At 33.8% G+C, this 13113-nt stretch overlaps 1 protein-coding gene across 1 annotated transcript; it reads right to left on the bottom strand.

The window, feature by feature from the left end:
* Positions 1-4450: 4450 nt before the first annotated feature.
* LOC149839468 (phosphoserine phosphatase, chloroplastic-like) lies at positions 4451-12326 on the bottom strand. Its single transcript, XM_090004136.1, has 7 exons — positions 12109-12326; positions 11858-11990; positions 11666-11773; positions 10052-10145; positions 7444-7593; positions 7306-7359; positions 4451-4678 (listed from the first exon to the last, which is right to left on the bottom strand). The coding sequence occupies exons 1-7, from the start codon at positions 12176-12178 to the stop codon at positions 4544-4546; spliced, it is 744 nt and encodes a 247-aa protein (XP_089860262.1). The 5' UTR covers positions 12179-12326; the 3' UTR covers positions 4451-4543.
* Positions 12327-13113: the final 787 nt, after the last annotated feature.

The following is a 13113-nucleotide window of genomic DNA, read 5'->3' on the forward strand; positions in this document are numbered from 1 at the left end:
AATTTCTAGACATTTGCAACACAAAATAAGTGTTTTTCTTCATATGTGGTTTCAACACAAGATATGAGATTTTAACCTAAATGTTTTGCAACAATGAGTTGCAAGGATGTCGAACTCTACAAAAAAGTTTTATGAATATAAGAAGTTTCAGTACTTTCGCAAAATAGTTTTGTGAACAAGGAGTTGTGATCATGCAGAACTCTGTAAAAAATATTGTTAACAATGATGAATATATGCAATTTAAAAGAAATTTGAGACTTTCGTAACACAAAATAAGTGTTTTTCCTCATTTGCGATTTCAACACAAGATAATGTGATTTTGTGAACATAAGAAATTTTAAAATTTTCATAAAAACTATTTGCATATGCAATTTTTAAAAAATTAAGACTTTCACAATACAAAATAAGTGTTTTTCCTCACATGTGATTTTCAAAACAAGATATGCAATTTTAACCTAAATGTTTTACAACAAATAGTTGCGTGAATGTGAAACTCCACAAACATGTTTTGCGAACATAAGGAATTTTGGAACTTTCGTAACCCAGTTTGCAAACAAAGAGCTGTAATCATGCGAAACTCTGCAAAACATTATTTTGAATAATGACGAATATATGTGATTTTAACCTAATTTTGCTATTTTTTATGTTTTGCACATCTTTTTTAAATATGCAAAATTTGCAGAACATTAAACATGAAATATTTAAAGAACAATGACGAAACTTATAATTTACATCCTTAAAGTTTAAAAATTCATAAAGTTTGACAAATTTTAAACTCATTTAACATAAAAAATTTAATCAAATATATGTTTTGGCCCAATTAAACATGAAATATTTAAAGAACAAATTTAAACTCATAATTTACATTCTTAAAGTTTGTCAATTCATAAATTATAATACTCATCAACATATAATCCCTAGAATTTCCCACATCTCTGCAACCTCTATCTCTGCAACCTTTGCCTTTTTTGTCTCTATTGTTTTTTGTTACAATTTTTTTTTTTATTTGTCTCCTTGTCAACATTAGTCTTCCTCATTTTCTTATAGAATGTATCTGTCTTTTTGGTATCTATTATTTTTTGTTGCGATTTTTTTTTGTTCTTTGCCTCCTTGTCGGCCGTCTTCCTCATTTTCTTATAGAATGTAATCATATGGTTCCTGCACTTTGTAACATCATTATGAAAAAATGATTATTGACAAACAACTAATATAGCTTATCTCTTATAAACATCACAAACATGAACATATAAACATGTATATAGGTGAAGGTCAATTTCTTGTTTTTGCCCAAGTATTGCAAGTACAAAAAGACAAATATACCACAGTCATACCTATAACAATCATATTCCAAGACAACAACATATATACAACATTAATTGAATTAATAAATATATAAGAAAAGTAATTACTCATTTTTTTTGCTGAGGAATACCATTTATAAGTGAGACCATCCACTCTAAGTAACAATCATCGCTCATCCACGCTGCAAAAAATTTAGTCTGCAGCAAAACATTAAACCTGTCGAGTACAAGAGAGCAATAAGATCATGTTTAAATAAGTAATCTTAATTTACTATGCTACTAACATTCTTATCTATACAAGTTGTGCTACGAATTGAATTGTACAACTTAAACTCCTTCACCTGCAGGTCAATTTCTCAAAGAACTCAATGTGTGTTGCTTCAGTTGATAGAAAATAAGATTTGCAATATAAATCGAGTTTAAGGTCACTTTGGGCACCCCAAATTTATGTATGTTATGTATGCAATATTGTCTAACAAATACCTTATCAGCATATAACCAAAGATATATCATGTCATCAACATTCAAACATCCACAAACCTCCTCTTGATGCTCTTTAGTTGTAAGTATTTGTTATGACAAGTCAATATTTATAAATTAGTTTTTGTTAGTTGATAGTAAAATAATAGAAACATCGATTTTCAAACTAAAAAGAAAATAAAGGGTAAGATAAACGATCATTGACAAATTCTTTTTTTTTTCATGTCTCGATTGTGGGTTTTTTTGAGTCTTTCTATGAGTCTTGCTAAATGCTATATATGTGGTACATTCATGTTAAATTCATTTAAGTATATATATAAACATAACAAAAGAACAAACAAATGAATGTGTAAACCTAATACTTAGGTCACTTTTTATCAAAGTTTCTTCGTAAAATTCATATTCTTTCAGCTCAGTTTGACTTTTCTTAACAACATATTCTTATAAACAATTAAAATTGATTACAAATGTACATATCAAAACTAATATTTAAAATTGAATATAAACACATAAACATGACTCGAGACATTTACAAGTACCTCAAGTACCATAATAGTTTTCTTGCTTAGGGTTAGGGTTGGGGGTTTGAACGACTTTCTATTACTACATTTCTTTTTTGGTTTATAAGTATTCGAACTACATAAGATATATATAAAAGACATAATACATTAGAGAAATTTATTTAAAAACTACATAAATACAAAAAAACAATTCATTAAACAATTCTTAATGAATATAGATTTTGCAAATCATTAGTATTCTAACATACTTATGTGTGCTTCATTTTGCCAATTATTTGTGCTTCTGTAGATTTGTTAACAATGACAAATATATGTGATTTTAACTTAATTATGATAATCTCTTATGTCCTTTTTAAACATACACAATTTGCAGAACATTAAACTTAAAATATTTAAAGAACAATGATGAAACTCATAATTTACATCCTTAAAGTTTAACAATTTATAAAGTTTGACAAAAGCTAATATTTTGGGGGACCACTAAAGATCTTCAACTACGATAATCAACAAGACGATAGTGTAGTTTAACAAATACTGAAGTTATCATTAACTACCTACGCAGAAAACAAATACACATTACACCAATACAATCAATCCTAGCCCAATTACAACAACACATAAACATCAAAAATTAAATAAAAGACAAGCAAACGCACATAAATCATCCACAACACAAATGTATATATATATAAATATAATAGTAAACCTTAAACGGTAAATCACGTGAAAAATATTAAATAAAACACTAAACAAGCAAACAACTACATAAATATGCATGAATCTAAATGATGCTCATTTCTAAAAAAAACAAAGTTTGAAATGAAAATAAAACTATATATATACGAAAATGTGTATGTGCATGGTCACTTTCAAACATGACCAGAATGAACTCACGCTGAGCATCCATCACACACATGATGGGCACTCAATACAAGTTTGCATCAAATAACACCTTTACCGGTGACAACAAATCGTCACTAAAAGTCCCCGCTGAGACTTTTAGCAGCGACAAAAGTCACCGCTAAAGGTGTTATGCAAAAATAATAACATTGACGCTTAACGCGAGTTCGTTCTGGACATGTTCGAAAGTGATCATAAACCTACGCACAATATATATATATATATATATATATATAGAGAGAGAGAGAGTAATGGAATGGTGTTAAACCCATTTGGTGCTAAACCGCGTGCTAAATAGGTTTTTGGGCCTTTTTTATTTTATTTTTAAATTCTAACGTTACAGATATGATCTATGTACTTGATTTTATAGGGATCAACTCTTGAAGAGCTTGATTCCAACACATGGGTGTGTTTTTATAAAGTTTGAAAAATCAATTGTCCAAAATCTTTATAAATTTTTGAAGCTCCAAACATCATTTTTTTTATCGAAAACACATGATGCAGGTGTGAATTCTTAGTAAATCGACCATGCCCAACACATTTATAGGGCTGGAACCCTATAAAAAGCAGCAAAGAAGCTGAAAACCCCAATTAGCACTAAATAGGTTTAAGCATAGACCCATTACTCTATATATTGTTTGAAACTCACCTTCCTACCTAGAAGGATGTTGCCAATGAATTGCTGAAAATAGTGGACAGAAAAGTCACAAGACTTTTTTAGCCAAACATCAAGCAAGTTGGGGGCCACAAAGAAACTCTAAAAAATGCAAAAATAGCCATAAGGTGCAGACAATCGCTTTTTATACCACTCAAAACTGCAAACATGAAAGAACATGAGATTATATAGGTCCAAGATTTATGCGAATTTTCTAAGGTATTTGCGAAGTTATGATCATGAGGTTCACAAAACTTTTTTTGCGCACTTCGTGAAAACCACAAAAAATAGGTACAAAAATACATTTAAGTGAAAAGAAAGGATGTTCGCACAGATTCTCATGACTTTAGTATAAAATACACAATTTTACTATGGTATTTGCGATTTCACGATTAACAAATAAGACAACATAAATAACATAATTTTTTGCGCGCTTCTTGAGTACCGCAAAAAAAATGTGTGAACCCCCTTTTATTTGGGAGTTTGTGAAACCCAATGAGTGAAGTTATATATCATGAGAACTTCGTGACTTTCGCTCATGCGAAGAGTAAAAAGATCCTAACGAATCTATGAAAAGGAAACACGAAAATACATTTCATCACGGAGATGATGCATTTTGAATCGATGAGTAAATAAACAAATGTAGCCATAACAAAAGAACAATAAGTCATCAAACAAAGAATAACTCAATTATGAATGCCAAAAGCCTCTATCAAATCTTGAAAATTGAAAACCAGCCAATCAGCTTTAGCAGCTACACTCTCACGCAGTTGAACTCCCCCATAACAGATAAACAGGTCAGCACCACCCGCTCTACGAGCCTGAACAGATGAAAAAATGGAAAATTGAAAACAAGAAAGGTAAAAGTCTGTGAAAATTTATCAAGCATGACCACGGAATTTCTTAGGCAATGATATTACATTCTTAAATAGTGGTTCAACAAAAAGCAAATAATTTCTGAGAGTTTGTCTACAACTAGAACACAAGCAAATTACTGCTTATAGTTATCAGTGACAATATAGATCGGTGAATGAATAGGAGAAATTGCAGCAGGACTTCTGTTTTCCGCAGAAAAAAAATTGGAAAATGAGTGCAGTATTGACAAATAGGAATATACATCACATCATACAAACCATACTACACAAAATGCATGTTCTGTTGCTGAACTCATTTCTGCAAGATCCTTACCTAATTTTTTCTAAAACAAAAAACCACACTGACTGTTTCAATCATCCATATCTATTTATTCACTGCCATCACATTCAGCTGGGGTACATTCTCAATGTCTACCTCGGAAGTATAATAAAACCCAATTTCTTATAAGACAAAAACATGATGAACAGAAAATGAAGAACAAATAAGTGGTCTCCTAGAGCTCCAAAAATTGCACTGCAATAGTTAGAATTCAGGAATAATCACGGTCCTCTGTTTGATTTCCTTTTGTTCAGCACAGAAGTGTGGTGAATTATTTGTCACATGGATATGGCCATTTTTATCAAGTCTCCAATGTCGCTAGTACATAAGGGGATTCAGATTGGTAGGTCACAATGGAGTATCCATGTGACATAGATAGTGAAGCATGCTTGAATATTAGTTGAGTTTTCAAGAACAGAAAGTAGTCAGAATTAGTAATAATCCCAATTTTCTGCTTATGTCGGTATTATCAACATGAAAGTGCTGTGAAGAATGCTTCAGTGTACAAGTCCTCATAAACATGAAATAATACTCTATCCGTTTGCAATGGCTGTTACATGCACATTCCATAGCATTATATATATAGCATAGTCACCTATATCGTTCAAGGTATTTTCTCGGCGAGGGTAATTCTCAGAGAGATTTTCAAAAGTTGGAAAATCTTGGGAGTTTTAAAAATACAAAAATATGAAAAATAATAAAGTATAAGAAAATAATACGTATTCTTGGAAAAATATAAATAACTTGGATCCAGTTATTTCCTTATATTTGGATCAAGTTATTTCCTTATATTTGGATCAAGTTATTTCCTTATATTTTGGATCTAGTTAAGATGGAACCACATTGAGAGGTTGATTGGAGGGGCGATTTTGATTTTTCTCTCCTCCCACCAACTCACTTTAATGAGTATTTTAAAATGGAAGGAAAATTTTGGAAAGGGGGTTACCAAAGCCCCCCATTCTTTTTCTTCTTTTTCTTAAAAAGAAGAGAAGAAAAGAAAAGAGGGAAAGGACACCCTTTCCTTTTTAGGGAAGATATCCCTCAGTTTATTAAGGACACGCTTGCATGCCATGGAAACGGGGGGGAGGGGGGGGGGGGGGTGTCCGCTGAAACGCATGAAGCACAAAGCATTTCTATGAGCCCCACCGCGGCTACGCAAACAATTCCCTCTCTTTTCCCGTGGAAAGAGAGGGCCGTTTTCAATGTGACCCCCCGCCCCCCTTTTCCACGGAAAGCTTTCCCGTTGGGGGGGTCCGATTCTGTTTCAACGGAAGAAGACTCCGCAGAAACCCTTGAGCGGAGTCTTCTTCCGCTGCACACAAACGCCCCCTAAAAGAAGAGAAGAAAGTTTTTCTTTTATTAAAAGAGAAGAAGAAAGAGAGTACAACCCCCCTTTCTTTCTTTCTTTCTTTCTTAAAAGAGAAAAAAGGGGATTTCGTACCCCCTTTTTCTTAGAATTATATCCAAGGAGGAGAAGGAGAACGAGAAGAACAAGAAGAAAGGAGAGAAAGGGAAAAGGTATACTCTCTCACTAAAAAAAGAAAAACAAAAAAATTTGAAAATATAAGATTAAAATATAAAAAAAGAGTTTTTCCCCCAAAAGTATCATGATATTATCACAGTATTATCATGATAATATCACGATATTTTGAAAATATCATTGCTGATAATATCATCTGGCCTGATATTATCGTGATATTTTCAAAATATCGGCAATATCAGGCAAGCTGATATATAGATGCACAAATGCAAGTATTTGTGGAGGTCTCCATCGCATGAACATTCGCTAAGGTGGAGCAAATAGAAATCCTTGAAGAAGGCGAAGTGGCCATAAGGCTACAAATATATGTACAGACAAATACAATGAATCACATTCTTTAATCTGTGCATATGATAACCAGCAACCACTGAGTTTGATACAATATCCATTAAACCTAGGATGTTCTCTGCCAGATGACCACAGTTCTGTGATACATGAAGTAATTGAGAAAGTCATGAAAAAAATATTAAATGAAATCTCACATTGGTTATCAGGCACTGAATTGATGGAAAAAGGACTGAAGTTGTGACAAAAGCAGAACCATGCCTGGAACTATTCTCAAGTTGCTTTTTGTTGAAATATGAATATCAGGAGGAAAGAAATGGCTCAACAAGAATATTAATGTTCTCATTTTGAATCTAAATGCATCTGTGGATTCCTTCATTGCACATAAGTTAACGAGGGCAAAAAGTTGATTTTGAGCACCACATTTACCTCAAGGTCTGTTGCCCCATCACCGATCATGATCAATACCTTGTACCCATTCTTCTGCATCCAATGTTAACAAAAAGAATCATAAGATGATTAAGGTACACTAAAATTCACCTTGAACAAGAAATATACAGTTACTACCTTCTTTATAGACTCAACAGCAACAGCTTTCCCTCCGCTTCTAGATGTTGGCTCTTCCACATCAAATCCAACAAACTCACCAGAGCTTCCAAATAGCAATCGATTTGCATATATATTTTCATGCGGAATACCAAAAAGTGAAGCAACAGGCTGCATTAAAGTTTTCTCAGTCAGTACAGGACTGTAGGTGTAAAGACCAAAGAGCCTTTGCTTTTCTGGCAAACATGTGGATCTTTGCAATAGCTTCATAGACCATAAAAGGTTGGCATCAACCAAGTTGTTAAAACATAGAAGCAATTTGTTTGTTTTTTTTGTATTTTACTAGGAAGCTGGGGTAGACCCTGCTTAAGTATGGCTCTACCAAATTATCTATCATGTTGATGATATACAATTTCATCTCTTATAGAAAGAAGAAAAGACTGATAATTCCACCTAGGAGAGTCATGAAGCAGCATCCTTATCGACAACAACAGAAACAATAACAGCCTAGAAAGTTAAAATCCCGCCTAGGCTACATGGCCGCAAGTCTGGCACCTAGGCAAGTATCTAGGGAAGCACCAAGGTTGGCATTTTACATTTGTATTTTTCATAAAGTTTAAAACATTATAATCATGTTTATATTGTGTATCTTAAATTATTTAAGTTTTTCAGTATCTTTTCTTATTGTTATGACTTTTTATTTTTATTTTAAATAAATTTATTCTTTTGTGGGTCTCCAGGCGACACACTAAACAAATATTTAGATGGACTTAAATATTAGAAATGCAATTATGTTTTAATTATTTAGCTTTGCTCATGAATTATCTTTTTTAAGTTTCATAAACTGTCGATTATTTTTAAGAATTCATTGTATTTTTCATTTTTTTTCTCTTTTTGGTCCCAACTAGGCTAGCTAGCCCTACCTAGGCACCGACTAGGCCCTTTAGGGGATTGGCACCTAGACATCAACTAGCGCTTTTGACTACTTAGATAATAACCACCACAACACCACTGTCAGGGATGTCAACAGGTTGGATATGTCCAATATTCGACCCGATTCTCGTTCTGATTAGTTAGGATTCAATTAAGAAAACTGAATCCAATCATTATTTGAATTCAGATTCGGTATAAGGATTTCATGACTGAATCTGGTTACATGTATTTTTTTGGATTCAGTATTAGCTTTATCCCATCTGAATATGGATCCAAATCCGAGTCCAATTAGCCATTATCCTATTAGTCAGATTTGGCATTAGCTCATCCGTCCAAATCCGAACTGCTTATATCCCTAAATACCGTAAAGCAGATTGCTAATACAATAGGCCATATGAAAGATCAAAGACATCCTATTAGTAAGTTAAAAGCTTAAAGTGCTTTCTCTTTAACTGCTCCCAGAAGACCCATGTGTTGTTTATATAGTTAAAAGCCTTCACTATTCTAAATATTTTCTTAGTCCATCTACATGATTAAGTTCTTCATTTAACAGGTTGAAACAAAAGAAGCAAATCATACAGATAGACTTTTCTGTTTTTTGGCATATATCAAAATAAACTAACAAGATACTAAAGAACTTTAGTTATTTTTATAGTTAAAAGTCTTCACTATTCTAAATATTTTCTTAGTCTAACTACATGATTAAGTTTTTCACTGAACAGGTTGAAACAAAAGAAGCAAATCATACAGATAGACTTTTTTGTTTTTTTGGCATATATCAAAATAAACTAACAAAATAATGAAGAACTTTAAGCGCCTTATGTGACTGATTTGACAATTTTGTGATTTTATTGTATTTTCACATACATGTTTTTGAGTTAACCTAAATCCACAGATGTGATTTTTATGCTTCACTTAGTAGAAAACATGTATTAGTTTAAACATTTTTCATGTTTAGTTTTAGCTCAACAAAAACAATCAATAGTTTATATTGTACCAAAATTTGATTAACTAAAAATCAAGAATTCTTCTTAAAGTGATTCAATCCAAAACATGGTTCTTAGTGAATAAACAATGATAAACATGTCTATAGGTTTAGATTGAGCAAAAACACATACAAGTATGTTTTTTAAAGGGGTTTGAGTCGGTCTAGGAGATAAATGATTTGGAAGCTACACATTTCTCATATATAAATATATATATATATAAATAAATAATATATATATAAATAAAACTCCCCATATATCCATGTTATTTCCAATTTATGTAGGTCCCTAACAGATGGATCAAACAGGTGATACAAAGTATTTGTCCTTATGAGATTGTTTTAATTATGCCTAACAAGTAGTTTGTCATGCATCTGGCTAGATTTAAAATTTACCAATTATTATATGCAAAACTATGGTCTGAAGGAATTTTTCAAAACTCTGAATGGTTAGGCAACTAAAATGACTCCCCCTTTTAGATGCCAGATGATTGTGTAATGAAATGGGTTGTAAAGATCAAAAGGCCATAGGCAGTCCCATACTTTGTTTTTTCACAAGAAGGTGGTACATCTCAGGACTTGAACCTATGTTACCAATCTGTCAGACTGACGCTTTACCATTGCACCAAGCAGTGCACTCAATGTAATATTTAATGACTAGCAAAAGAAAAAAGTATAACATAAATATCATATCAAAAGGTGGCAACATACATTGATCATTTGACGAAAGCCTCCAGAAATGAGGTAGACATTGATATTCATAGCCTTTAGCTTTTGCATCAAGTCAGCTATGCCTGGAGAAATCCTAGTTAAAAAAATACAAAGTTGAGCTCAGCACAGAAATAATATGAAAGTATATAGAAGGGACACACATGCAGCAAAAAGGAAAAGAATGGAAATTTAAGAGATGGAGTCTATAAACACATAATCCACAAGAATAGATACAAAGAGCATAAGAAAAAAAAACGAGAGACAATGTTAGAAAAATCAGTGTAAAAGGTAATTTACAAGACTAACATTTTGATGTATGTAATTTGACCCTGCAACTTGAACAAGTAAACTAACAACAGATTGCAAAGTTGAGGGAGAACCATAAGTTGAATCTGGTTGAAGTTACAGGTGAAGCAACTAGTCTAATGGGAAAGTTGGTAGATTCATCAACTCCACATCTGGAAACATCAAATGGGAACTCCATTTTAATAATCAAACTCTTCCTTTTTTATTCTCACATTGTGTCCTTGGTCAAAATCAAGCTGCTCTGGCTGAGGAGTATGCATGTTATTCCTTTCTTGGTACTACTTTTCAAAAGGAACTGTCCTCAATGATTATGCTCTAGCACATGGCACATCTAAGCAGATTGATTGCTAAGTATCAACATGACAGAGGTACCATCCGTGCCTGACAATCATCTACTTGAGTTTTAGTAAGTCTTGGATAGAAGAATGCTTACTGCTAATTTGGTCAACCTATAACTATCTTGATCATATCCATTGGGTTAATATTTAAGGGAATAATTTACTCTGTGGTAAGATAATATAATCCCTTTTTAAGTTTTCACAGATGCATGCTCTGTTCATCTGCCAAAAAACAAAACGCTGGAAGCCAATATTTTCACTCTCAACACAAGATAAATGCATCATCCAACAATAAATACCGACACTTTATGATCCTCAAACATGATGTCTTTGTTCAGCTCTTGACAATAATGCACCCAATACCAATGCACAATTGCAACCCATGATTTTGCGTCTTTCAAGCTGTTGATTAATACCATGTTACTAATTATGATCTACTAGCAGGAGTATAAATCCACTTATATAAAGCTAATGGTAATGCTAAAACCATGCTAGAAAACTAGAAAACCATAGATAGGAGACATCATTGTTTATTTGTAATACCATACCTCAATCTTCTATTCCTCCTGTTCAACTTTTACGGTGGGACTCATTTTCTCCTCAACAGTATACCTTTCTACCAGTACACGCTGGTTTTCTACCAACTATGCAAAATATTAATGAAACAGAACATTAAACCTAGATTGATCCGAGTAGGTGTTACTCCTAACAGTGACATGGTCCAACTTTCTGAGGTTGTAGAATAGCATAACTCAAAGGAGCTTAGGCACACCATACCTTGAACTAATTCCACTTAAAAATTATGATTTAAGATCATGTCCAGTTGAAATTTTAAAAGCCAGAAATTCCCCCACCATGTCAATAAAAAAGAAAACAAAAAGAGAGAGGGAACAAAAACAAAATAGAAATTTTCAACATTTATAGAAACACACAAATATAATGAATGAAATGTAGGAGATAAATGTATCACCTGGGAGGCCGCTTGCTGAGGAAATCATTCACCTGAGCCAATGAAGGCTTGAACAGATTGAGCCTCGCAGCCAGAGCGTCCTGAAACGGAACAGATCCGCCCATTGCTCTGCCTCAAAAAAAAAAAAACCCAAAATAAATAAAAAAAAACACCCCAAAACACCTAAATCCTCCAATCCTTCACCAAACGCACCTCTTCGTCCACTCAGCGACCGCTTCTCCCGCGCCGCAGAAATCCGCCAACTCATCGATCCCCTCGTCGATGCACACCGTGCTATCGACGTCGAAGCACACGGCGTCCGCGCCACGCAAAATTTCCAGCACCTCTGCAAGGAAGGCAACAGAGCAAGCTCTCTTGATCAGTAAAGAAAGAAAGAATGAAAAAAAACGAAGACGAATCGAGGCAAGAAATCAAGGAAACGAAGAAGGAAGAAGAGGGAAGACCTTTAGAAGGGAGCGTGTTATCAAAGAGCTTGGGAGGAGGGAGCCAATTCGGTTGTACGGCGGCCGCCATGACGACAGAAGAGAGACGATTTCTGCGGCAAGAGAGAGAGACCGCGAAACGAGAGAGCAAGTCGAGAGGGAGGGAAGGAGGAGAGGATCGACGCAGAGAGCGGAAAGGGAGGAGGGAAGGAGAGGGAAGACTGGAGAAATGGATCTGCAATTACGACATGGAAGCTCTAGAGAGGAGGGAGTTAAAAGGAAGCCAAGAGTGAGAGAGCTTCACAGTGGCGGGGTTCGGAATTGGCGTCAGCCGTTGCGTAACGAGTGAAATAAAGAAAAGGAAAATTTTCAAAAAGCCACCAAACTTTTGACTCTATTTCATATATGAGGCAAAAGTTTGGACCTTTTCAACTTTCCCCCAAAGTTTTGCTTCGGTTACGCAAATTACATCCGGCAGGTTGGCTGCTTTCAATAACTTCTGTTAATTATCCATTAAATACACTGAGTGGTAGCTGTGCAACCACCAATAGGGATGTATGGGTAGTTCATCACAGGGGGTGACACGAAAAAAGAAGCAAAAATGCAAATTTGTGTGTTTTTGTTCCTTTAGCCGCCGTCCAAACCACTGCTAAGTCCACTAAACTAAAGGGCAAAATGCACAAATTCATGTTTGTTTTTTGCATTTTTTGGCGCTTGGCCGTCTATCACTTTATATATATATATATATAGATAGATAGATAGATAGATAGATAGATATATAGAGAGAGAGAGAGAGTAATGTGCTGGTTTTGTTCACTTTCTTGTTCTACTTATGCTCCTCAAAATCGTAATTTTTTGGTATTTTTCTTACATCTAATTAACACCAAAGATGTGATCTATAGGTTTTGTTTAGTGGGAACTGCCTTTTGGATCACTGAAATCTGTCCTCTATACAGGTTTTTAAGGTGATCCAAAATCAATGGTTTTAAAAGAATCAATTTTTTTGGCTCATAAAAATACATTATT

Source organism: Nuphar pumila, chromosome 4, assembly GCF_984573655.1.
Source record: "Nuphar pumila chromosome 4, dmNupPumi1.hap1.1, whole genome shotgun sequence".
In the NCBI taxonomy this organism is placed as follows: Eukaryota; Viridiplantae; Streptophyta; class Magnoliopsida; order Nymphaeales; family Nymphaeaceae; genus Nuphar; species Nuphar pumila.

Bases quoted from the DNA above. Each gene is read 5' to 3' on its own strand.
- LOC149839468 (XM_090004136.1), bottom strand. From the start codon at position 12,178: ATGGCGGCCGCCGTACAACCGAATTGGCTCCCTCCTCCCAAGCTCTTT. The intron at 11,774-11,857 runs GTGCGTTTGGTG...TTTTTGAGGCAG, and splicing joins GTCGCTGAGTGGACGAAGAG to AGCAATGGGCGGATCTGTTC. The intron at 10,146-11,665 runs GTGATACATTTA...TTTTTTAACTAG, and splicing joins CTCAGCAAGCGGCCTCCCAG to GATTTCTCCAGGCATAGCTG.